At 38.4% G+C, this 25,617-nt stretch overlaps 1 protein-coding gene across 4 annotated transcripts in view; it reads right to left on the minus strand.

Moving 5' to 3' along the window:
* Positions 1-239: 239 nt before the first annotated feature.
* Positions 240-25,617, minus strand: part of LOC128880870 (protein sidekick) — a 50,071-nt gene continuing 24,693 nt past the window's right edge. Inside the window, exons 2-30 of one of the 4 annotated variants that reach the window (XM_054131395.1) lie at positions 14,831-14,926; positions 13,152-13,331; positions 11,888-12,101; positions 11,631-11,804; positions 11,095-11,303; positions 10,860-11,010; positions 10,635-10,762; positions 10,410-10,517; positions 9,436-9,555; positions 9,203-9,358; positions 8,993-9,119; positions 8,615-8,916; positions 8,356-8,541; positions 6,987-8,281; positions 6,675-6,903; positions 6,282-6,584; positions 6,026-6,206; positions 5,734-5,949; positions 5,462-5,658; positions 5,194-5,390; positions 4,868-5,107; positions 4,587-4,784; positions 4,366-4,507; positions 4,012-4,290; positions 3,771-3,791; positions 2,993-3,150; positions 2,761-2,923; positions 2,343-2,671; positions 240-2,268 (exon numbers count right to left, since the gene is read on the minus strand). In XM_054131395.1, the coding sequence (XP_053987370.1) occupies positions 2,026-2,268; positions 2,343-2,671; positions 2,761-2,923; positions 2,993-3,150; positions 3,771-3,791; positions 4,012-4,290; positions 4,366-4,507; positions 4,587-4,784; positions 4,868-5,107; positions 5,194-5,390; positions 5,462-5,658; positions 5,734-5,949; positions 6,026-6,206; positions 6,282-6,584; positions 6,675-6,903; positions 6,987-8,281; positions 8,356-8,541; positions 8,615-8,916; positions 8,993-9,119; positions 9,203-9,358; positions 9,436-9,555; positions 10,410-10,517; positions 10,635-10,762; positions 10,860-11,010; positions 11,095-11,303; positions 11,631-11,804; positions 11,888-12,101; positions 13,152-13,331; positions 14,831-14,926 (6,542 nt within the window). In that variant the 3' untranslated portion in view covers positions 240-2,025. Of the gene's footprint in view, positions 2,269-2,342; positions 2,672-2,760; positions 2,924-2,992; positions 3,151-3,770; positions 3,792-4,011; positions 4,291-4,365; positions 4,508-4,586; positions 4,785-4,867; positions 5,108-5,193; positions 5,391-5,461; positions 5,659-5,733; positions 5,950-6,025; positions 6,207-6,281; positions 6,585-6,674; positions 6,904-6,986; positions 8,282-8,355; positions 8,542-8,614; positions 8,917-8,992; positions 9,120-9,202; positions 9,359-9,435; positions 9,556-10,409; positions 10,521-10,634; positions 10,763-10,859; positions 11,011-11,094; positions 11,304-11,630; positions 11,805-11,887; positions 12,102-13,151; positions 13,332-14,830; positions 14,927-25,617 lie in introns of all 4 variants that reach the window. The other 3 variants (XM_054131394.1, XM_054131396.1, XM_054131397.1) reach the window with 3 other exon arrangements.

Below are 25,617 nucleotides of genomic sequence, written 5' to 3' on the forward strand. Positions count from 1 at the left end.
TAATGGTTGACGACTGATATTAACAAATAATAAAATTAACGCTATATAATTAATGGAAACTAGACAGCAAGTATTTTAGTATAAGAATTAATAGTATATAATAAAATATGAAAGTACAATTTTTGTTTAAAGTAAGTGTTTACAAAATAACTTGCGATCTAGTTTATGACACGTATTAATCACGATTATCGGATAATAATTCATATTACGAGCGTAATTAACTAAAATTATCCAGTAAATGAAAATATTAAGTTTAATTTATTAGTTTTGTTCATCGCTCAATTATAATTAATAATTGCTCTATTAAATACGGTAGAATTATAATTGTCATTCTTTTGAGTTTTCAATCATGTCCCCATTCACTTTCAACGTGTGTATTATCTTTAGTAACAAATTTCTAAATTTCAACGCATATTGTCACAGAATATTTTTCACGATTCATTTTGTTTTCTACAAATTTAAAACATTTAATTTGTATCACTTCTATAGCTTTTATTATAAAATTGGTACTAAACAAAGAAAAACATTTCATGTATGCATCGATATCAGTCTGAAATGTTCTTCGCGCTTAATAGTTGTTTCTCCTATGGAAGAATAATTACACTGAGTAGATGTTTGATGATAAAATGAGTAACGGTTCTAAGTTGAATCAATCCATGTATGACGATGGTTTGCAATACTGTAAGTGTGATATAATACAACTACAAATGGATGAATTGTTTGCTGAAAATTGAACAAATTGCATACATTTTTCATATGCAAATGTTAACATATTAAAACTGAATTGTTTAAATAATGGAGATAACTAATAAGTATCTACTTATAAAAAGTTAAATACATGTTGTATATAGATTATTCAGCATAAATTTTTACCTAACGTTGCCTAAGCTGTGCACTAAATGTACAGATGTCGTATTCGGTATGTATCGCTAACTCGTAATTAATACAAGTTTTATGTACATTATCTATTATATTAAGAAGAAGTCACTTATAAATAATTACAAATGCACGCAGTCACATTTTACGTAAACATTCGTATGTTTACTGTTTATTCGATACAATAACATTATCAGACTCAGAAATCTTTAGCGTATTCAAAATTGATATGATAGGCCTGATTGTGAACTGTTTATAAATCTAAATTGATCTCTTACGTTTTCTAATTTCTTCTTTACAACACGAATACCTATAGATTTTGAATTCGTAACATTGAAGAGATTTCTTCATTGGAGTTATAAAACTTGCATTGATAAGTGACATTGCAGTCAATACGTTTATTGAATAAGTATTTATTTAAAAAATTTTCAACAGAGATTTCATCGTATTTTCCATATTAATCTAGTATTAAAATATTGTTTTTATTTTTTTCATTTTAATAATCACCACTCGGTTGTTGTTGGCAGTTATCGTTTTTATGTTACCCTTTGTTTAACTAATAACATCGCATCTATTGCATTTTCATACGTCACGTTAACAGATGGCTTAGAATAAAGTATTCATCTTATAGTTAAAGAAATGCAAGCGTTGCATTACTCGAGATCCGTGCAGCATTCCGATTTAAATTTAATTAACAAAAGTAAAAATATTCATTATACACATTACGACCTTATCTAAAATTATAAATAATATGTATCTCAATATATCACAATATGATGGTGCCAGAAGCATTAAAATTACTATACGAAATGTCAGCGTGCGTGAAACACTCGTGAATACGTGTTTCAACGTAAGTCTTTAACTCTGTATATATCAATTTCAGTGCTGAGCTATTAAAATTCTATCGAACTAGCTTTACTCTACGAGAACGATTCAAGTTTCAACAATCAGTCTCTTCCCCTGTGTCTGTGAATTTAAAAATCTTCATCCTAATGCAACAATTCGTTTAAATAATTTCGGAATCATGGAACCAATTCTGACTCAGCACACAAATTCGCTTTAACTTAATAGTCGCGTAACGATTTCAAGGCATCGTTACGCTAAACCGGCACCCTATCTACTTAATAAAAGCTTTTTGTTAAAAATGAATTATACGAATGACGAGAAGCCAGGCAAAGGGGCTCTCGACCTCGCCATATTGTTCATAATAATTTGACCTCCGTTTAAACTGACAACAGCACTACCTTCAGGTTCAGAATCAGTGTACGACGAATAATTTCTAACTGGCTTTTGCCGCTTCCATGACTGCCTCAGAGAGTCATTTACATTGGCATAATGATTTACAAAGGAATGTGGGTCCGATTGTACACTTTCATTCTCACTTTCAGATCCCTGTAATATAACATACAAAAATTAAATACACTGTCTCGTGTATCTCGTGGTTAGTTGCCAAGAAAATATTTTACCTGTGAATCAGTCGAACTAATTTCAGAAGGTTTCTCTGTGACGCTACTGTCATCGGGATTTTCATCGTACCCCTTGAGACTCTCTTCGTCGCTGTGATAAGCCACCGACGCTGGCGAAGGTCTAGGGGGTGATTTGCCTAGCATCGTAGGAGGAGGAGGATGCATGGACTTTCTTGCTAATGTGCTTCTTTTTCCTAAAGTACCGCAAGCACTAGCCATGTTGATAGCTCCACCTCCTCCTTGTCTTGATCTATAAAGTTCTAAGTCGGATTCTTGCCTATCGTCCGTGTCCATTGCCATGGACTCCTCTAAAGTTTTTTGTGCTTCTTCTGAAACAAATATTTCATTATCGTTAATCAATGGTCACATTATTTTGACCAGCATTAACATATGATTAAATTACAACGCAGAAACTTACGTTTATATTTATAACTTTTACTTTTCACGCATAGCACCGCTATGACCATTATGATAATTATAATCGAGGCGGCAGCTAAAGTAACCATGAACCAAGTTTGTCTGTAGAATGGTCTGTGTTGCAAATACGCATATTCAAGATACAGCTTCGACGGCGTTAATATCTATAAAATTAATAATTGCGTTATTATGTTCGATGTACAAAAATTTATATCTTCAACTGTATTATTTACCGTTTCCGTTGAATACGCCGGATAACTGATTCCATAGCGATTGTACGATATTACTCTGAACAGATACGACGTAGACGGAAGTAGATTTTGATAGGATACAGAATATTCTGTTAATGGTCCATTGCTACTGCGTACTATTGTTTGCCACCGACTGTCATCTACAATTATACGTACACGAATAATGTTTACTTTGTTCCAACGACACACTTTTAACGCAGTCGAAAACTTCTGCAGGTTTTCTTGTAATTGTATTTCGGAAAAAAAAAGATCAAATGAAAAACAAAACACATTTCTTCTGCAATGAAAGATATAAGACAGGTTTAATTTAGTGGACTTGTTACACGGTTAGTCGAATCATTTGTCTCGTATTTCTGAGTTGGTAAAGTAACAATTGAAAACTTGCGAAGTTACGTTGTACGTTTTATATTATATATCTGAAGGGCATCGATTGAAAAAGTATTAGATGTAGGAATCGGTAAGTTAAGATTATAGGAATACTGTTATCTAATGAGTCAAACTTTAGCTATTCGTTTGTTACACGATAAATTACAGCAGCATTCAATGTTAAGATTCTTTTATGTATTCTAAATAGAATTTATGGAAAATGTCATGCTATGACATTATCATGCAATCAATAGTACAAATACCACTAAACAAAAATATAATCACAGATTATTACAAACAGAAAGCCATATATTAACACTAACAAATCATATACTGTTGAGACCATCTAATACAATAACTGACGCTCAATATATTTACGTGCATTGACACTTACAATGCTGCCACTCTTCCATTGCTATATCATTACAAAAAAGATAATATTAGTAATCGAAATAATACTATTTCGTAATTTTTATATCGACGATACAAAATTAAATAATAAAACGATTTTATTATCTTCGCTATCGTTAACATTTTAACGTTTTCTCGATCAGTTTCGTGACCTTCGTCATTAATTTTTTTTCGCAATTTTAGTTTTCGGACCATGTAGTATCGAAATATTTTTGTTCACTTACCCTTTCGACGCGTTTCAATATAGTATCCAAGAATAGGTCCTTTCCCGGAAGCTCCGTTAAGCCATTGCAATTCAACGCTAGACACTGTTTTAGTGACAGCAAGATTGCTCGGTGCTATCGGTGAACCTTCCTGCGGACCCGTTGTAACATTTCCAGATATGGGAGGACCAAAATCAATGGTTTGAGCTCGAACCATGAAAGTATATGTTTCTTCCTCTTCCAGAGGTTGAATCAGTAAACTTGTCTCTGTTACTTTCTGCTTGACTTGTTTACTGAAACCTTGAGTAACACAAAACGTTATTTATAAGCGATCAACAATATTGTTACGCGTTTAAAGTAATTTAGGAAACGTACGATCATTTTGTTCTGCCGTTTCATAAGTAACAATGTAACCGACTATTTCACCGTTTCGTAATTTCGGTGCTTCCCAAGAAACACGAAGACTAGTCATCGTGATCTCCGAAAATAGAAGATTGTGAGGTGGTCCAGGTATATCCTGTAGTTAAGGTTCGATGTTATTTTATAAACGAATTGGCAAATACATATAAATTAATCTCAATTTAGAGTGTATTTACCTGCTTAGTCCTGACGGTAATGGGTGGAGATCTTGGACCATCACCCGCAGGATTGAACGCCAATACTTGAATGCGATATTCCGTGTACTTATCCAGAAAAACTAAGCTATGCGTTAAGTATGACGCTGGTACAACCTCTATTTCTTCCTCTTGCTTGTTTTCCAGCTCCTGGGGCGAGTCGGTGACTAAGTAAAAAATCTAAAACGAAAAATATAGATGAATTATTATTAATTATATTTGAGAATTTATTTTAAATTATAAATATGGGAAACGAAAATTACTTTATATCCCAATAAATCTCCATTTTGCATATTAGCTTGTGGTGGTTTCCAGCGCAATTGAACCTCTGTAGAAGAAATTGATTCCGCTTTTAAATGTTGCGGTTCTCCAGTAGGAACTGCTTCTCCAACGTACACAGTCACTGGAGGGCTAGATGGACCTTCTCCCTCGGAATTGAAGGGTAGTACTACTACCTCGTAATATCTATCCTCCGTTAGGTCACTCAAGACAATTTTTGTGGCCTATAATTTAACAGCAAAGTTGATTAAAAACAAGTCCTCATTTTTTGATAAACATTGTTCTTCTAAATAGTAAAGTCTATTATTACTTTTATTCCTAAAACTTCTTCCTTCGGCGTGTCTTGAAGAGCTATCGGAAAATCAGAAACCGGTTGATAAACAACGCGATAACCACCCGTTTCGTGATCTCCGCTCCAGTATACTTCATCTATCGCGTTCCAATGAACCTCTATACTAGATGTTGTTATCGGAACGACTTTCAGTCCAGTGACACCTCGGGAAGGTGCTGTAAATTCACGTTACAATAAATTATGCGTCATTATCGGATAAACTATATAAATAAGATAAGATAAGTACCAGCTGGTAAAGTTTGAACTTGAACAGATTCTGTGCTCCAAGTTGAAGGACCTATGTCGTTAGTAGCTTGTATGCGGAACTGATAGAACGTGAAGGGTTTCAAATTGTTTGCTGTGTAAGACGTTAAAGTCGGCTCCATTCTTTCAGGAATGATTTGAAATGGTCCTGAATTTTCTGATTGTTGCACCGTGTAATAACTAGAAAAAAAAAAGAGGTTAAACAAAATGTAATGTTAGAAATTATATGCTATGTTTATTGCATAAAATATGTACCGTAATGGAGCAAATCCATCGCGGCCAGGCGTCCAAGTAAATGTTATTTGCCGGCTTTGTACTTGTGATCTACTTATTTGCGGCGTTGACGGGGCTTGAGGACGTTCTCTGTTGTTCGTAGTGAAAACAAGAGCGTACGCTGTCTTACCCCAGCCAAGCCTCGTCTGCGCGGTTACGGAGAACATGTAATATTTTTCCGGTTCTAAACCAGTAGCTCTGCAAAAATATAAATTCCATAAGTATCTCAATATTTCCGTTAAAAATATTACTAATTGAATATTATTAACTATACCTAAAAGTTCTATCCGACGCAGGAAATTCTTTAGAGAATTGATGGTTTTGGCTGTTATTTAGATGAAACATAACTTTGTAGGCGAGGATCTCTCCGTTTGGATCCTCTGGAGTATCCCAAATGATACGGGCAGTAGTAAAGCTTACATCGGGGAATGATACGTTCGATGGAGGCCCAGGAGCTAAAGTTACACATCATTTTATTTAATTCGTTTCCATAGAATGACAATTTAAATTAAATTTAAATTGAATTTTACCATCTTCAAATGTTTGTACTCGAACTGGTGGGGTGCTCAAAGTACCATCGCCGAGTCTCGTAAACGCTAGAACTTGAACGTGATATTGGACAAACTTTCGAAGCTCCGTCAAAGTCGTCGTAAAAGTAGTATTGCTTGGAATGTTTTTGTACTGGAATGCTGATCTAGCATTTGCCCCATAGTAGACTTTGAACCCTTCTATTTGCCCGTTCTGATGTTCGATAGGAACATCACCCCATCTTACTAATATAGTAGTGGAAGAAGTCGCGTTGGCTTCTACGTTAATGGGTCCCATTGAAGGAACTGAGACGAAAAAGACAATGTATCAATATTTAATTAGACGCTACTTTAATCGTAGTAAAGTTAGCGAAGTAATATCCAACGTTATCTCACCTGCTTCACGAGTTCTCTCAACCGCTTTGGGACTCAACGTAGAAGAACCAACGTCGTTAAACGCCTGCATCACGATTTCGTACAGAGCATACTCTTCCATATTTTCTAATACATAAGAATTCGCGGTGTGATCCTCTATAGTTATGCTTTTCGATGTATTCGTTCGTACTTCCTTGTAAGTAACGTTGTATCCTCTTGGATTGCCATACCATTCTATCTGCTGTAACGGCTATAAAGACGGAGAAACGAAAGGAACTTGAAATACTGAATCTCTTAACCAAGAAATAGAAATTTATGAAAACGAGAACTTACAATCCACCTGACGCGCAATTCTGTAGCGCTCATCGCGCGAACCGTGACGTTTCTAGGGGGATGCGAGGGCGGTGCTTGGATGGTTTGGAACTCTTTCGTTGGCTCGGAAGGTTGTGAAGCACCGACAACGTTGTTAGCGATCAAACGTAGTTTATATTGCATGAAAGGAGTCAGCCCACCCACGGTTATTGTACTAGCATCAGGATCCGAGACTTCGTATATATTGTACCACGTGGTGTTTCGAGTTGTTTGCGCTTGCACCGTCCACTTCGTTATAGACGAGTTACCATCAAATCCTGGCGTGAATTGAAGGACAACGGAAAATGCGTCTATATTAGACAGGGCTAACTTAGTGGGCGGTTCTGGGAGAACAGGTTCGACCCCCGACTGAATGACAGCGACCCTCGGTTTTCCAGGACCTACAGAGGTCCACGCGATGACTTCGAACTTGTAATGCGTCATCGCTTGCAAGTGTTCAATTTTCGCTGAGAGAACGTCCGCTGTGAAATTTTCAGCCTTTTGAGAATCGGGCAGGTCTTTGATCATATATTTTAATTGATAATTAGTAAGAATCCCGTTAACCTCCGGCGGAGGACTCCATCTGACGGTAAGGGAACGATCGCTTATGTCTTCGAATTGTAAATTCTCTACTTCTTCAGGTACGTCTTCGCGGGTGCGAATTTGAACGGGTGTGCTTCTCTCACCGTCGCCGGGATCGGTGAAGCACAATACGGTTATATTGTACAGGGTGTATTTCTTTAATCCCGTCATAATGGCACTTTGTTCAGCGAGAGGATCGAATAGGCTCGGTGGCACGGTCATCGACTTGTATTCGTTCGCTTCTGTGAAATTATGGCCCACCCAGGCTTGCAATTTGTAACCCTGATTTATTCCATTGATCTTTTGCGGATTCGGCGGCTTCCACCAAACTTTTATCGCCGTCGAATTAACGGCTTTCGCTTTCACGTTTGTCGGTGGAGCTTCCGGCACTCCTTCTTTAGTTTTGATCTTCAAACCATCGGTGAATACTCCGACACCTTTATCGTTGTACGCTGCTATTTGCACGATATAGTCTTTCCATGTGATTAGATCGGTAATGAGATAATTCTTTTGTGCTTCGTTGGTGATATTTTGTGTCGTCCAAGGACTGTCGTTGTAACCGTGCAATCTATATCTTAACATGTATCCTAAAATATGGCCGTTTCGATACTCCTCCAACGGGAGCTGCCATTGCGTTATTATTTCCGAAGACGATCGAGCGGAGCCAACAAATCCCACGGGTGGTCCACTAGGTGCTACAGTGAAACGAATAGATTTAATTAGAAATATCAATTACCGATAAACGCTGCATATTAGAAACTGTACTTACGTTCTTGAGGAAGAACTACTACGTTACTCGGATCAGAGTGTGGTCCCTCGCCAACGCTATTCTCTGCACTGACTCGAAACTGATATGCAGCTGCGGCTTTCAAATTATTCAATAGTACCCAGCGACTCTGCGCAGAGACGTTGTCATTTTCGGTGATCCAGTTCAGTGCGGAATCAGGTATAGGTCCTACATAAAGAAATTAGATTTATTACATTTGAAGTTTTATTTTTCAACAAAACTACAAAATGCGTTAACTTACCAAGATCAGAAACCTCTCTTCTCTGAACAATAAATTTCTTCGTTGGGCTGTTTCCATCAAAACCAGGCACCCAACTAACATTAATGGTGCGCGGAGAAATCCGTTCGATTCGACTGGCCATTACGTTTATTGGCGCAAAGGGCAATTCGATTACGCTAAGACGAGCTGATCGTGTCTCGTTTCCTCCGGGAGAAACCACCGAACACATGTATTCACCGACGTCGGAAGCTCGAACAGCGACTATTTCCAATGTACCATCGTTGCGCATCTTTACTCTTTGACTGGCTTGCGTATTTATCACTCTGCAGAATTTTATTAATTTTATTCTTTGATCAAGACATTATTTGCACTTATGAATGTTGTATCAATGTTACATACTGTGAATTGTGAAACCAAGCTATATCGTACAAAACGCTTGGATCGTTGGAAACCTTGCATTGTAATTCAGCAGTGTATCCAAGAAGCACGGATGTATCAACAGGTGGTTGAATAATCTGTGTCCGTACTGAAATGAACAGAGATATTTTTAGGTCTGGTGAACCTACGCATCCTTATTTTTTTATATAAACTTGTAACTTGTTTCCCTACCTAAAACAGTAAGGTATGCCGAGCCGTTCACAGAACCAGCTTCGTTAGCTCGAATACAAGTGTATTTTCCTGCATCGTTTGGTTTCACAGCTGCAATTAGGAGATCGCCGTTATCTAAAACCTGTACTCTTCCTGCGATCTCCACCGGAATCGTATCTACAAATCGATTAAGAGCTCAATAATTTCCATAATTTTCCGAGTAATATATCTAAATAAAATTGTTATTCATTTACCATTATAAATCCATGTCGTGTTAGGTATCGGAGCTGCCACAGCGTTACACGTTAGAGTTGCATCTTTTCCATCTAATATAGTTAAATTCTGTGGACCATTTTCCATGACTGGTCCGGACGCTGAAAGTAACCGCGTAAATACATTATTATTCCATTTTCCAACAGTGACGATTTAATACATGCACGGAAAAAAGAAGAAGGCAGAAACAAACGATTGTTCACAGAAAATCAACTTTTTCCAGTTCAGCGTTTTCCAATATGTAATTTGTCAATATTTCGTTTAAATTAAGCGAAATATTTCACGTAATCGAGCATCGATTAAATAATGACGGTTTCTCATAATTATACAATGGAAAACTCTGAATTACCCCATACCTGAATTTTATTTTGCAATAAAAAGTGTTCTATCGTCGAAATTTCATTAATTACTAAGGTTTAGGAAAGTATACTTTCTAACGTAACTACGAAAATGACTAACTTTCACAATTCCGTTTTACAAACTGATTCCTAATCTAGAAAAAGAAACGTGCTATTTATGCCGTATTTAATTGCAGCTGATTGTGTCGTATAAACGTGCAAAAATTGAAAACAATTTATCGAAGTGTTTATACGTTGTTTAATGTTTGTTAATTTTTTTTTTTTTTTTAAGTAACAAGCAAGGAATACTATCTCGATGTACTCTTGTGTAAGGAATATTCTCTATTCGTAATGAAACTAACGATACTATAAATGCAATGTATCTAATTCGACATTTTGAATTTTGAATTGAGTTTCTCGTGAGTTTTTGAGGAGACAATGTGTTGTGTACACTGCTGGATCCTCGTGCTTGGCGGAAGTATTCACTATAACTACCAGGGGAAAAAAAAAACACGAATACAGCTGAAAGAAGCAAACATTGTGGTGTGATATGCATTCTTCAAGCATGTGCCTAGGTAATCTCAAAACGTGGGTATTTCTTGGCATCGGAATCTTACTGTCTGGGTATTGAGAGAACTTAAAACGGCGATCAGATTGGCGAACTCTGACTACATTGTAGCCAGCTGCCCAGCGGGCAACTCTGTTTTTCAGTCTGCTTTCTAATCCTTCTGGCCCACAGAAAATACGTCATATATAATGAGTGTAAATAAGTATCGAGTAACTAACAAATAAACATCAAATAATTATACATGATGAATATGTAAACCGATAGGCACACTAACTTTTGGCTTTCAACCACGTGTAACTAGACGCCTCGCCGGCTTCGTTGGAAGCGAGACATTGGAACATTCCTGAATCACTCATCGTTAACTTTTTAATCGTTAGGGAGCCATCTTCTTCCATAGCATATCTGTAAATAGAACATTCGCGCTTCGATAAACGACTTTACACAGTGTATTTGAATGGTAATTGCATCAGGTGCGCGCGATCTCTTCCTACGATCCTACCTAGATCCAAGAAGATGATCCACAGCCTCTGCATTGCGGAACCAACTAATGTTAGGAGGAGGAACACCGACAGCATCACATGGCAATGTCACAGTCGACCCATAATCGCTGAGAGTCTCTCTCTTTAGTTCTGTTATGAACATTGGTTTTTCTGCAGGAACATAAGTATAATTAACAACTAAATAGTTACTGGAAGGATTAGAAAAGATAACACCATTAGTTATCGACTCCTTACCGTACACAACAACCTTTGCACTCGCATTCGCCGTTGGATATCCACCGCTTCTCAAGTCCACGTGACAAGAATAGACACCAGTGTAAGTTATGTTCGCCGATATTAACGCCAACGTCCTGTTCCACGAGTCGTTGAAGGTGTACGATATCCTGGAGTTCTCTATAGGGATTCCATCCTTCGTCCACAGGGTACGCAGCTCGTGCAGCGACCTAAAACCAAATCCAATACTTGCAATACTCAACTCGTTTAGTTTAGGTGATCATGGTTAAATTTGAGATCATTGCTTTTGGGTAAGATCTCTTAAACGAATTAAATAAAATTTTTAAAAATAGGCTCTTCGTCGCTGTAATAAAATTCTAGATAATAAGTTCTCGATAGATTCATACGAAATGCACAGATTTGAAGCGAGTCTTCGAGTAAGTATCGAGTGTTTTTGGGATATTTCTTTTTAGTAGAGAAGAATGTATGTAATGTTTTTATAACTTGGAGGCTCGAACTTCATCTTCAAGTCTGAGCTTCCTTCACACGGAAATTACCTGGCATTCGCTATGCAGTGTATGTAAGTGACATCCTGATCCTTGATTATCTGCGTGTCCTGCGGTTTCACTATTATGGTGGGTGCCACGTCTGCGTTCGCGTCCCCTGTGACCTGCAGCTTGAAGAACGGGCTGTTCTCCTCTTTGCCCAGTTGGGTGTTGATGGCCCTGGCCCTGTTCGAGGCACAACCAATAAAATAATTGCCTAAGTATCGACGAAATAAAGTCGAGCAGAGAGTTAACACGATTATACGAACCTGTAGAGGCCTTCGTCGGTCTCCGATGCGTTCAAGATCAGCAACGTGTGATGTGCTGACGCATACTTTATACCATACAACAGGGACCCGTCCGATGCGAACCACGTAACGTCAGGTGCGGGATGGCTTTCCACTGGCGGCAGCGTTAGAACAGCCGCGCTGCCAGATTTCACGGTCACTATCCTTTCTGTCAGGTCCTCGAACACCCCCATATCTGCGGGTAACGTTACCGTATCGTTTTCATCGTGTAATAATTTCGCTGGATTTGCCCGAATGTCGAAATTGGCTGGAAGGAATGTCGCAGGCGAGCGCTACCAGATGTCGAGGACAGGTTTTGAGGCGAGGACGATGCGCAGATTTGAAGCGAGTCTTCGAGTAAAGTACCGAGTTTTTTTAGTAAGATATTTCTTTTTTGTTGACAAGAATGTATGTATTGTAGGGGTGTGCGGGATTCCCGAAAATATCCGGGATTCCCAAGAATATTCGGGATTCTCGAGTTTATGCGAGATCCCGAGTTGATTCGAGATTCCTAAAAATACACGAGATCCCGAGTTGATTCGAGATTCCCAAAAATACACGAGATCCCGCGAAAATCCGGGATTCCTGAGAATGTACGGGACCTCGAAAATGTTCGGGATTCCCGACAATGTACGGGATATAGAATAATATCTGGGATTTTCGAAAGTGTTGTTATTCTTGAAAATTTCAGCAATCCGAATGTACGGGATTTCGAAATTCCGGGAAATCCCGAACATTTGTGGGATCTCGAAATTCTCGGGAATCCCGAACATTTACGGGATCTCGAAATTCTCGGGATTCCATCCCGATCCCGGGAGGAATTCCTGTACCGACCGGGATCCCGCACACCCTTAATGTAATGTTATTATAATTTTGAGGATGTTTCAGGATTCTTTTTCTCTTATATTTTCCATTATCTTACGCCAAAGGCTTTCGATACTTTATATTTATTAGCCATATACTTTGAAAAACGGAGACGCCCGGGATTCGAACCCAGGCTCTCGGCCTGGTAGTTGGCTACGCTACGCACTGCTCCACCGTCCACCACTCCGATACTTTTCTTGTTCATATTTAAATGTTGCGAATTTCGAGAACACGTGGACTCATATTGCCACCGCCCCTTCCCTCCCTAACGAAAGTAATTGACGGCTAATTTTACTATCAAATGGGATGCACAGGATTGCGAATGTTGAGGCTTTCAGGATTTTCAGGATTTTCAGGGGGATGGTTTACGAGTGATACGTACACGCTACGGCGAGTGTAATTCTTTCGCTAAATATAGATCCTACGTCGTTCGTCGCGACACAGTGATACACTCCTGCGTCTTCTCTTCGTGTACTTTGCATTCGAAAATAGGGCTCCGATGTGAGCTCGTTGCTGAGAGGTACCCCATCCTTGAACCACTTGTACTTTGGCTGAGGATGGCCTAAGATAGAACGTGAATTAATATAGGTTGTTTGTTCGATGGTTAGACATACAGGGTGCGGCCGAATAACATGCACTGGCGAGCACAAGATGATTCTTTATGAAAAAATAAAAAGAAAATATGGAATAAAATTTGATCACTTAAAGCTTAGTTTTCGAGAAGATTTTTAACGAACATTTTATTTGATCATCTACGCAACTTACCCGTAACAGCATACATACGTACGAATAGGATTTTCAAAATTCGATTTTCTCGAAAACTAAACTTTAAATGAAAACAAATTTCATTTCATGTTTTGCTTGTATTTTTTCATAAGGAACCACCTCGTGCCGGGTAGTACATGTTATTCGGCCGCACAGTGTATAAAGTGTGATATTTAAAGTTCACTTAACACGTTCACACCGGCGTGTACCACCGGTGGCTCACGCTCGCGTGTCTATCAAATGACGCGCACCACCGCGCCGTCCCATGGCGAGAAACATAAATAACAGCGCCGGCGTGAACGTGTTAAACTTATCGCATCCGTTTAGCGTATTCCTAGGGAATTACCACGATTTAGCACGTTTCAACGTGTTCATTTTTTCGCCAAAGATACCATGGGCATTTTCTCTTTTCGTCCAAGCATATGGACTATACGACGATCTAATACTATTAGTACAGGGTCATACTATCATGTTACAGCACCGGGTCGCAACTGTAAGGCTTCATCTGGTCACCGTCTCATCCGCCCGTTACTCGATATTTCATGAGAACAATGGGGCGCTGCGAGGACGGTTAAAAATTCGGCGACGAGGCTAAATATTCGTAAATAAACTTCTGCGTGCGAAAATTATACGGCGGCCATTCTACAGCTTTGGACAATTTTGTTATTTAGGGTGAATTGTTCTCGTTCTTCAGGTGCACTTTGATACAGCACTTTGGGTAACAGGTTCTTGATGGATTCATTAAAATTTTAGAAAACAGGTTTTTGATTGATTAAATAAGTGAAATTCTATGGGAGAGATTAATTAAGGGTTAAGCATGGTCAAAGTTGCGATTATTGCTCTGGGTCAGAGCTCTTAAGTGAATGAAATAAAATTAAGTTTATAATAAAATTCTTAAGTAAATGAAATAATATTCTATGAAACAGGTTCTCGATGGATTGATTAAAATTTTAGAAAAATAGGCTCTTCATTGCTGAAAGAAAATTCTAAACTTCTTCGTACGAAATTCTATGGAAGAGATTAATTAAGGGTTAAGCATGGTCAAAGTTGCGATTATTGCTCTGGGTCAGAGCCCTTAAGCGAATGAAATAAAATTAAGTTTATAATAAAATTCTTAAGTGAATGAAATAATATTCTATGAAACAGGTTCTCGATGGATTGATTAAAATTTTAGAAAAATAGGCTCTTCATCGCTGAAAGAAAATTCTAAGCTCCTTCGTACGAAATTCTATGGAACAGGTTCTCGAGTAAATGTGCGATCATCGCTTTAGGTTAGATCTCTTGAACTGTACTCACCTCTCGCTTGACACTGCAGAAATTTCGTTCGATTTTCGCTAAGAATATTGCCGCTGCTAGTAGGCTGAGTGGTGAAGCGCGGTTCCTGGAGGGTCTCTGCAAAAAATAACCAGGAGAACAAAATTTCAATATGCGGTCCCATTTCGCCATCATTGAGCGAGAATATTAATTTCATAATACTGCGAAGCTACCGTGACTCCTCGAATAAATCACATCGTAGTATATTTAAAAAAAAAATATGACACATTGTATAGGCTTTGTTTTTACATCCTAGAAATCACGATGATCTTCAGACAAATTTTACTATCGATAAGAAAAAATTATTATTGTAAACGTTCTACAAATGGAAGGATCAAGGGAGGAATCCAAGTATTGATTGTTTCTTAGATTTTTTTTTTTATATATATATATAGAGAAGAATTAATGTACTGCTTTCACAACTTCGAGGATATTTTAAGTATGTTTCAAAGTACCTTTGGTAATTTTCTCGAATCGTTTCACGCAGAAATCTTTTCGTATTCTCAGGAAACGTGTTAATAATGTACAAGAAAAAATTGCTAAATGTACTCTGAAACATATCCAAAATGTCCGCAAAGTTCGATAAAAATTACGCAAATTTTTCTCTACAAAAAAAAAAAATCACGAAGAGTAAGTAACGTTTGGCCTCCTCCTAATGCGATTCCTCCTTAACCCCCTTAGTCGAAATTAGCCGATCGATCTCCGTGATCGACACAAGGCGACGCGCGGCGAACCAAGGAGTCGCGTCAAAGGGCGTCGTAACCGTTTGCAGGGCAATTAATCGCGAGACAAAGGAACAATCGAGGGAAACGCGTTAAAAACATTGGAACGGGCTCGGTGAGAAAGTCCGGGCTCGTCTTTAAAATCATCAGAGCGTGGCAGAAAAGGGGGTGCACGTGTCGGTTTATGTCCATGTGACTCGACTCCACGGCATCCGGCTGTTCGCATTCTTTTCTCTCCTCTTCATCCTTTTTGGTACACCGTAAATTACGCGCGCTTCATCCCGATGACTCAACAGACGTCGTTGCGTGGAATTCGAGCATAATGCTCCGATCCACCGTGAAGCATATAATAACATTATAGACTTAGAGGCCGGAATAATCGCGCCGTAGTCGTTCCGTGACGAATTCGATAGTATTTCAAGTAATTTCTCGATCGTAAGTAAAGTTTACGATCGTACTTGTACGATCCTCTTTTTTTTTTTTTTTAAGAGATTTCCGTGCGAAATGAATCGAGAAAATCCATAGAATGAAACAAACGAAATCCACAATTTGAAAAATATTTGAAAAATAAAGGTCGATTCACGACTATACGACACGGACCGGCAACGACACGTACCGGCACCGACACGACAAAACATTAAAACACGCGTTTTAATGGAACTATTCGCACTTAACAGACACCGACCTGAACGTTCCGTGAACGGGAATAGTGTAAATAGTTCCATTAAAACGCGTGTTTTGATGTTTTGTCGTGTCGGTGCCGGTACCTGTCGTATAGTCTGAATCGACCTTAACTGGCTCTTTTTGCGATATCATCGAGATATTAACGTCCGACGGTCTTTCTAAATTTCCGCGGAGGGATGGAGATTATAGAATCGACCATGGAATTTTATTAGAAATTCCTGAACCGTAAATGTTTCGACGGTCGCGGTTTTGCATCTAATAAAGCTTGGAAAGGATTCCTATCGACTGGAGGATCGAGACATTCCGTCTGTCGAGACACGCTCCGGTGCACTCACGGTGAAAGAAACCGTCTACACGTTAAATAAGATCGGCCACGAGTAACGAGGGAGGGCCGCGAATCGATAAATTATAAGGACCGCTGGAACAATAATCGATGGTCGTCGCGGTAATAATTTTCCTAAGCATGGTGCTTCGGAGACGTCTCGTTAAAAAAGAAGGAGAAATACCTGGTATTATTCTTCTCCTGCACAGGTATTATTTTCACAGTTTATTTTCAGCTCGAACGACGATTACTAGCTCGATAAACATACCTGTCTTCGCGGAGACGTGCCATGCTAGTTGCAGGATAATTATTTGAACGATAAAGGAATGCTTGGGAAGAGAGAGTGTGTTTGAACGAAGCAGTGTTCATTTTTTTTAAGGGTTTGATGCAAAAAAAATTAAGTAAAAGTAAAGTAAAATAAAAAAAAAATATATCAGTTATGATTAAAAAATAATATCATGGACCAACCTGAGATGAGTTTGTCCAAGATAAAATAGATGGTATTATTTTTCTCGATAATTATTCAGGATAATTATTATTTGAGCGATAAAGGAATGCTTGGAAAAGGGAAAGTGTGTTTAGACGAAGCAGTGTTTATACTTCTTCTATGGATTAATGGTACTAGTTATCAATGCAGGATAACATTGGGATCATCGATCAAACTGAAATTGGTTTGTCCAAGATAAACGCGACACGCCCTTTTATTTATAGAGCACACGTGAGACTTTAAGTGCATCTTAAGAACCTCCGTCTGTTTCACTGGGTTTGAAATTCATCAACGTTTTACGAGTCCCACGCAATGTAACGTTTCGCTGGTGTCTCGTGTCGCCGTGAATTTACACGAATGCACATTTGCGAGGAAACGAGGAAACTGTCTTATCGCGTAATGGCTCCAAACACGCTGGACACTCTTATTATGCAGGGCTGAGGTAACGTCAAATACTAAAATAGAAATACAAAGGAATTATTTAATATCAAGTCCCACGAGGTTCGTGTGACTTATCAATTTTTTTTATATTTACTCCCGTACAAATTAAAATTACATGAAATCTCTTGGAAAATTGAATGCATTTATTTAAAAATTTATTTAAAAAAAAAAGTTTCAAAATAATAATTCAACTATTCCGTATTCGTGAGAAAACATTACTTGATATTAAATTCCACGAGGTCCAAATGGTTTATCAATTTTGTATATTCATTTTCCGTACAAATTAACAAATGCGAAACCATTTAAATTACATGAAATTTCATGGAATATTAAATACATTTATTTAAAGACCAGCTTCAAAATAATAATTCAACAATTCCGTATTCGTAAGAAAACATTCCTTGATATTAAATTCCACGAGGTCCATATGGTTGATCAATTTTGTATATTCATTTCCGTACGAATTAACAAATATGAAACCATTTGAAATACGTGAAATTTCATGGAAAATTGAATAAATTTATCTAAAGATACGGTTTCAAAACATGTTATCGAATCAATAATTGAATTCTTTTAATTCTCTTTCGAAGGATTGATGAAGAGGCGAAGTTTGAGAAGCACTGTCCCAAGCTTTCATTACCCAACGAGAAAGTTAATTCTCGAGATTGTTTGGATAATATACCGAAGCGCGGTATCATAAGTCACATTGTATATTCGAAACGAGCCGATCGCCTCGTTTTCTCCCACGTGCCGAAATAAGACGGTACTTTATGCATCGAGGCTGAAATACGCAGCAGCAGCCCAACATATGCGTGCTTAGGGCAGCCGACCACTCGAAGTGCGATACTCGAAAAGCTTTAATAAGTGGAGCACACGAAAGCCTGTTCCTGCATGGCACACGAGCCACGAATCATGCATACCACGCGACCGCCCTGTGTTATTTTACCAATCTAACTCCAGATACCAACTGCAGTAATAATTTCTAGAAAATTAAGTTCTTTGCACAGGCTTGTCCTATGTAATTTAATAACGCGGCTTATCGACGATTTCTCCTAGTTTCTTGTGCTACTCAAACATTGAAACAGGTATTTTGTTAATACGTGTGGAAGAGAATTGAAAATTTATGGTATCTTGGATAAATAATCCTTGAGATATAAAATAGATTATTCCATTTATTATCGTAAGATGTGAGATAACAGCAATTGGCTAATAGTTGTCGTACTTTTCTAGATACGCGAAATAAAAATTGATTTTTGTCTAGTTTAGGAGCTGCGAGTACGTTTGAAACCCCTACAAAATGTCGGACATGGTTATCGTGCTCACCCCTTTATTGCGTGAGCAGGATGTACATAGCTAATGATATAGCAACGTGTTCTACCGGACAGTAACCAGTCAGAAATCGATCAATAAGTAAACCAGAATGATTTCGTCTTCTTTCGAGCTGGCTAAACTCCTGGTTCGACAGAACTCCAGTCATATATCTAGAAAATTAACTTCGGATACCTGACACTCATTGCCAAACTGGGGATGCAATATGCAAGTTCATATTTTTATTGACCCAGAAAAAGGAATGAAAGTAAATTGCCATAAATGCATAAATATCGACAGTCTACATTACAATTCGTATTATGACATCAGGGATTAATTTTATCATTTTTCATTATTCGAAATTATTCTACACCTTGATATTTTTTATCATTTTGCACATTTTGTGCACATCCTTAATTTGTTATATTCACAGACCCAGAAATCGAATATAAATTGAAATGAAAGTACGTCTTACTTTTTAAACAATGTAATATGTACTTTATGACTGTGTATTTGTGCACATCCTTAATTTGTTATATTCGCAGACCCAGAAATCGAATATAAATTGAAATGAAAGTACGTCTTACTTTTTAAACAATGTAACATGTACTTTATGACTGTGTATTTGTGCACATTCTAATTTGCAATAAATGCATAAACATCCACAGTCAACTCGTTGTAATTCTTACGAAGACGTTAGAGATCAATTTTACCATTTTTTTTTCCATTATTCTTTCTTCTGTACCTTTACCTTATGTTTCACAATTTTCGTTCGACATCGGTGTAAACGCGCACAGCCGACCACGTCGATAGGGTGATCGCAGGAAATAGAACGGATCCTCCCGATTTTTATTCATCGTTTGTTTGGACGAGGAACGGGCCAGGCTTTATGAAAGGGCGAATCAGGTTCATTCAATAACGACAATCGGTGTATGATTTATCCCAGCACATGCTCGCGTTATCGTGCCATAGAAAACCTTCGGTGCATGTTGCTGAACTACTGAACCCCTATTTTAAGCACCGCAGCTGTCACACAGAAGTGGCGAGGGCATGCATTTACACGCAAGGGCGTGGATAATCTGCTTCTACCAACGTTAACCGAGGAAAAACCGGAAAAATCGCGTCTCACTTTCGTGACATTACCCCCTTCTTTGGACCGATAAGACCTTTCCATTGGAAACCGTATCAATTATCAGCGCCTGCTTATCTAGAATATACAAATATTTTCTCTGCCCTTTAGTAAGATAACTTTAATCGATGGCATATGCTGTTTAACGCTATGTTTACTGAGATCTCTTAACAGATTTCTATTAGGTACTGAATTAATGCTTTAATAACCGAAGTCGATTTACTAAAATTAATTAGCAGTCTTAGAAAAAGATGAATGTAAATATGTATTTATTATAATACATATATTAAGGGAACCGAAAAGTAATCAAAATTTCTTTTTTCTTTGCCGACGAAAAACATTTATTTATTAAAGACATCTTAAATACTAATCAACAAAATAATTTCCATCATTGTCTAACACTTTTTGTCGGTGTAAAAAAGGCAGTTGTTCGATTCTCTTTTTAAAAAAAGTCATCCGATTTTTCAACAAAAAACTTTTCCAATTCCCCCTAATGTATTCTATAATAAATAGAAAAAATTATATAGAATATATGTATAGTAATTGTAGAATGAATTTCGTTGCATGGTGCTGAAACTTAGGTGAATTTAAATTTTTCCATTTCAATTATACGGGGAACGCATAGTTTCGTCGAACCTTCAATTGGTTTTTGAGAGGTTGAAATTACGAGGTCGAAACGTTTTGATAATCTTTCCCTCGGTTTTTTAAATTAACCTTTGTTAATTGTAAACGTGATCTAAAGTGCATCGGATGGAGATAAACTTACAACACAAATGCTAACGTTGAACAAAAAAAATAATAAAGCGCGAATAGGTTTCAAAATTCATCCAAAGTTCAGGTATTTGTGTAATTTAGATCGAGGATAAAAAATGGTTTTGCACGGAGTAGAGAGGACGAACGAGGGAAAAGCACGAGGTTGACCACCTGCAAACTGCAGAGAGAGTGCCATGCACCCCGCTAGGCGGAAGCTATAGCTGGCACTGCGTGTTGTAAGACGCAATGCGCAACATTTTGCGGAAGCCTCCGTTCGCTTATCGGCGGAGATATCTCGCGGGAAACCGCCCGAATCGAAGTAAAATCCACACTGGACGTGTCTTACGTGAATTGGTCGTTTCCCTCGGCCGAAAAGATTAGAGAAAACCCTCCCAAAACACCCGTAAACTTTCCAAAAACTTTCCATCCTGGGTCCTCCTTGTAACACGTCTTCAGAAAGATTATTAGAAAATATGGGTACAATGATGTAATGTGTTTGTGTTCTTTTAATTTAGAGTGCTTTGGGACGTGCGGTGCTCATAGAAAGTATGGGAATATTGTAACTATGGGAATATTTGTATTAATAGAGAATTTTGGGAAACTCGATATTAAATAGATGGAAACTTGGGGTTGAATAACCTGGATCCTAGAAGACCGGGAGGTCACATTAAGCAAACCAATGCCAAATATAATATCTTTTCTCATAATAGAATATTAAAAAAAAAAGAAAAGAATAAAGTGCTTAATATTCCAGCATCAGGCAGTGACGAGCAAAACCCTAGGCTTCGAATAAATCTGAAGTTTGCTGATATGTTTGTCTCGTTTTCTTCTTTGGAAAATGTTCAAAAGAGGAAATGAGACAAACATGTCGGCAAACTTCAGGTTTATTCGAAGCCTAGGGTTTTGCCCATCACTGGCATCAGGCTCCAATTCCTCAAAAATCGCCTCGAAATATTCAAATAAATTTCTATACCGGTAAAAAAATATCTTGAACATCCTCCAAATAGGACACCCAGACAAAGAAACATTAAATATAAATACAATGCTTTTCGTTCCGAGTTCCAAACTCCAATCCCTAAAAAATTCAACGCTTTGAAATACTCAAGTAAATTTCAATCTCACCAAAAAGAATATCCCAAACATTCCCCAAAAATAGAATCCTGAAACTCCGACCCTCGTACTACGGATAATATCCCAGACCTGACCCAAAGACTCCCATACCACGTATTTTTCATTCGGAAAGTTAAACGACAAGTTCGCCGCATAAGTTTCGCCCAAGTGACTCGCTTTCCTGCTGGTGCACGTATAATGCACGTCCGCAGTGGGATTCGTCCCCACTGGGAAGTTTCTCGGCAGATTTGGCGCAGCTCGAACGATTTTCGATCGAAGGTGTCGGCGTGCCTCGCTCGCATAAAGCAAATTCCTTCCAGGCGAAACCGAGGCGATACAAACAAGCGGACGTCGGGCTTTGTAAGACAGAATGCGGCACCGGCGAAAAATCCCGTCGGACTTGGCAAAGCAACGCGGTTCCCGGTGGCAGTCAAGAACGATCGCGAAACTGCCGGGCCATTTCTTTCTTTTCTTTTTTTTCTTTACCGCTCTGAATCGATATCGTACATTCGCGCTCCGAACACGCCCGCGGAAAAAGGATATCCTCGTCTTCGGGATCAAAGACAATTTTCCATTTCGATTCTGCTTTGAAGAAATGAGAGGGAGAAACCGTAACAGTAGAACGCTTGAATTATCGATGATCGAGCTCCCTCGAGATGGATTTCTAAATTTCTACGATTTATGGGTGCGTTTATGGCTGCACTGTACAGGTGGTTTTTAAATGTTCAGAAATTGCATTTTAAGGTTTCGAAGGGAACGATGGTGCTGGGTGTCATATTTTTTGGTGACAATTTATGCAGGACCGGCGCAACGCAGGTTCAGCGCGTTCGCCGGAACTCGGCCCCGCGTTTTAAAAGGCCCCGCGGTCTACGAAAATTACTGAATTAAAAGGCACCAATTTTGATTAACTTTTTACAGAATGATGATACCATTAACAAATGGAAGCAATTTTTTCTGAGATGCAAGACATTTTTTTAGTAGCGATGATTAAATTGAAAGGAGTGACAAAAATCATCAAAGTATTATTATTTAATATTCATCTTATACAAAATATATAGCATTTGTAAATAAATGATTCCTCGTTGTAAAATTTAAGTGTAGGATTTGCATGTGAATTCATGGCCCCGCAAAAGGTCACGCCGGCCCTGAATTTATGTTTACTTTGGGTTGATATTGTGCGAGACGAAAAATGTAGACTTTCGCTTTGGATGAACGATATTTTGTACACTACAGGTGCTGCACGTGACGCGTGCACTTGCATGCGCGCCACGTGCTACATGCAACCCTTATGGATCGCGGTGCGTGGACGCAAAATAAATAATGATACATAAGAGACCAGTATCATTTAATAGTTTATTACGCGTTAGATGAAACGAAGCGGATAATATTTTGTGATACGATTAAAGGCTATTTACTAAATAAATACTGATCAAGAATTAAAACTTGGACATGTAAAGGTGGAGAAGAAAAGGTAAAATATATCGGTAAAATTTAAAGACAAAACTTGTACTTACTGTATCCACTTGGATATTTAAATTTTGCAGTCACTCTGAATATTGTTTTTAATTTTTATAGATATAAAGGGCACTGACGATAAACGAATAAACCGTACTCGTTTCGCCCAACACTCGAGCCTCGCCAACTCTCACAATGGCGTGTAAACGTGGCCTCGCATTAAGTGCACTTTCGTCTCCACAATGGTGCTCTCCGTAACTCATTACAAGTAAAAAGAGCAAAGCCCTTAGCGCGAGAGCTGTTTAGCCGCTTAGAAAGACAGCTGGCTCAAGGATCCAGCCAATTCAATTACAGTGGCCCTCGGATCTCTTTTTTCACGTGCTGCAATTGCAAGAAAAATGCCCACTGGAGTTTATATTCTAGAGGTTCAACGTGTTCAAGTTCTTCACTATTAAAGAAACGACAACAAAGAGGGATCGTTAGAAAAATTGGAGTCTAGATAAAAATTAGAGTTTTTATTATAGAATTCAACGTGTTCAAGACGGCAATATTGAAGAAATGCCACAAAAATCAAGGTCTTGCTCTGAAATGATCAAAGTGGCCCTCTGAATCGATTTCTTGGGGGTGCCACCCTAAAGCCACAATGGGGCACGTTGAAGCCAAACACACTTTGAATAATTTAGAAACGTGTGACATCAAACCTTTATTGATTTGTAAAGAGTCTTGATTAACCAAAGAGTGATTGTGCTGTTTATTCACTCACAGAATAAAAATTACAATTTTTAATGCGTGATTCAACCTGTGCAAGACATCAAAATTGAAGAAATGCCACAAAAATCAAGGTCTTGCTCTGGCAAATGATCAGGCTGATCCCTTAAACCAATTTCATTGAATCGCGAAGGGTCTTAATCAACCAAAGAGTGGTTGTGCTGTTTATTCACTCACAGAGTAAAAATTACAATTTTTAATGCGTGATTCGACGTGTTAAAGACTTCAAAATTGAAGAAATGCCACAAAAATCAAGGTCTTGCTCTGGCAAATGATCAGGCTGATCCCTTAAACCAATTTCATTGAATCGCGAAGGGTCTTAATCAACCAAAGAGTGGTGGTGCTCTTCAAATAGAAATGAAAAAAGGGGAAGGAAGAGATGACGTAACTCGAAGAGGGAGCTTGTCGCTTTTCTTTGACGTGTACGAGCGGTCTGCTCTATCGCGAAACTGGTTTCAGAATGCAACGCAAGCCCCCCATTGGATTGGCATTGGACCTCCGGTGTAATGCACTTGAGCGCGATTGCATTCGCGGCGAGAGGTGCAGCAGACTCCTGTCTGGGCAGTTGAGACACGTTACGGAGATATTTGGCTAGTCGCCAACAGCCAACCGAAATGAACGAGGGTCACGGCCGAGACTAGAATTCAGAAATTGGCCGACGAGTTAAATGAAATCGTACCCACGCATCCCCCTTTGCAAGCTACGCGGACGTTCCTCCCTCTGTGGCGCCCGAGACAATCTTCTTGGACGTCTTCGGGGGATGCAATAAACATTTATGCACTTTTACTCGTATCGCACGACGTTTAGTTGCTCGTGTATGCGGGGAATTTTCGATTAAGCTTTTGTGAAAATTGTGGGGGGATTTATTTTGTTCGTTGCGCTAGGAAAATTTTAGTACACTTTATCGCGCATTATCAGGCCCTTGAAATAGTGTCACCGACGATTAGGATTGACGGTTGACTTACGATACACGCGCCAGGGTCAAATCTAATTTAAACAAACTCACGTCGCTAATAAATACACTCGTAATGGAAGTACAGTTTGAACCGTTTCGCTTGATGTTGGATGAATGACGTTGAATCTTGAAGCGAACTAATTCCGATTTATCAAGAGTTTTGTAAATACGTAGTAACCTTATCGTTACGTTATTGCGGTAAGTGTAACTGCGCGTCGCTATTACGACACATGAATAAGATAGGGCTAGTGACCTAACTCCTGTTACACAGAGATATCACCAGTTTAAATATAAATAAAGTTTGTACGTCCAGGCCTCGTGCCACGTGGACCTCATTCGGTAAACTAGACACGCACATGAATCTGATGTTTCTGTACCATATTCTACTGATAACGATCAAAGGACTCGACTTGTATTTCAGTGGGGAAAAACACGTTGGAAGGCCAAATATGAAGTACTATTCTCGTGATTCTTTTTTATATAGAAAAAAAAATATAGATAATGTATGTTGATAGTAGTCCATGGTACAATTAATGTAATAATATTGGTATTTGATTTTGAATAAGTGCACATATAGTAATATAGAGAATGTACGAAACATGTACATAATATATGGTGGATACATTCTATGTACA

This window comes from Hylaeus volcanicus, chromosome 8, assembly GCF_026283585.1.
Source record: "Hylaeus volcanicus isolate JK05 chromosome 8, UHH_iyHylVolc1.0_haploid, whole genome shotgun sequence".
NCBI lineage: Eukaryota > Metazoa > Arthropoda > Insecta > Hymenoptera > Colletidae > Hylaeus > Hylaeus volcanicus.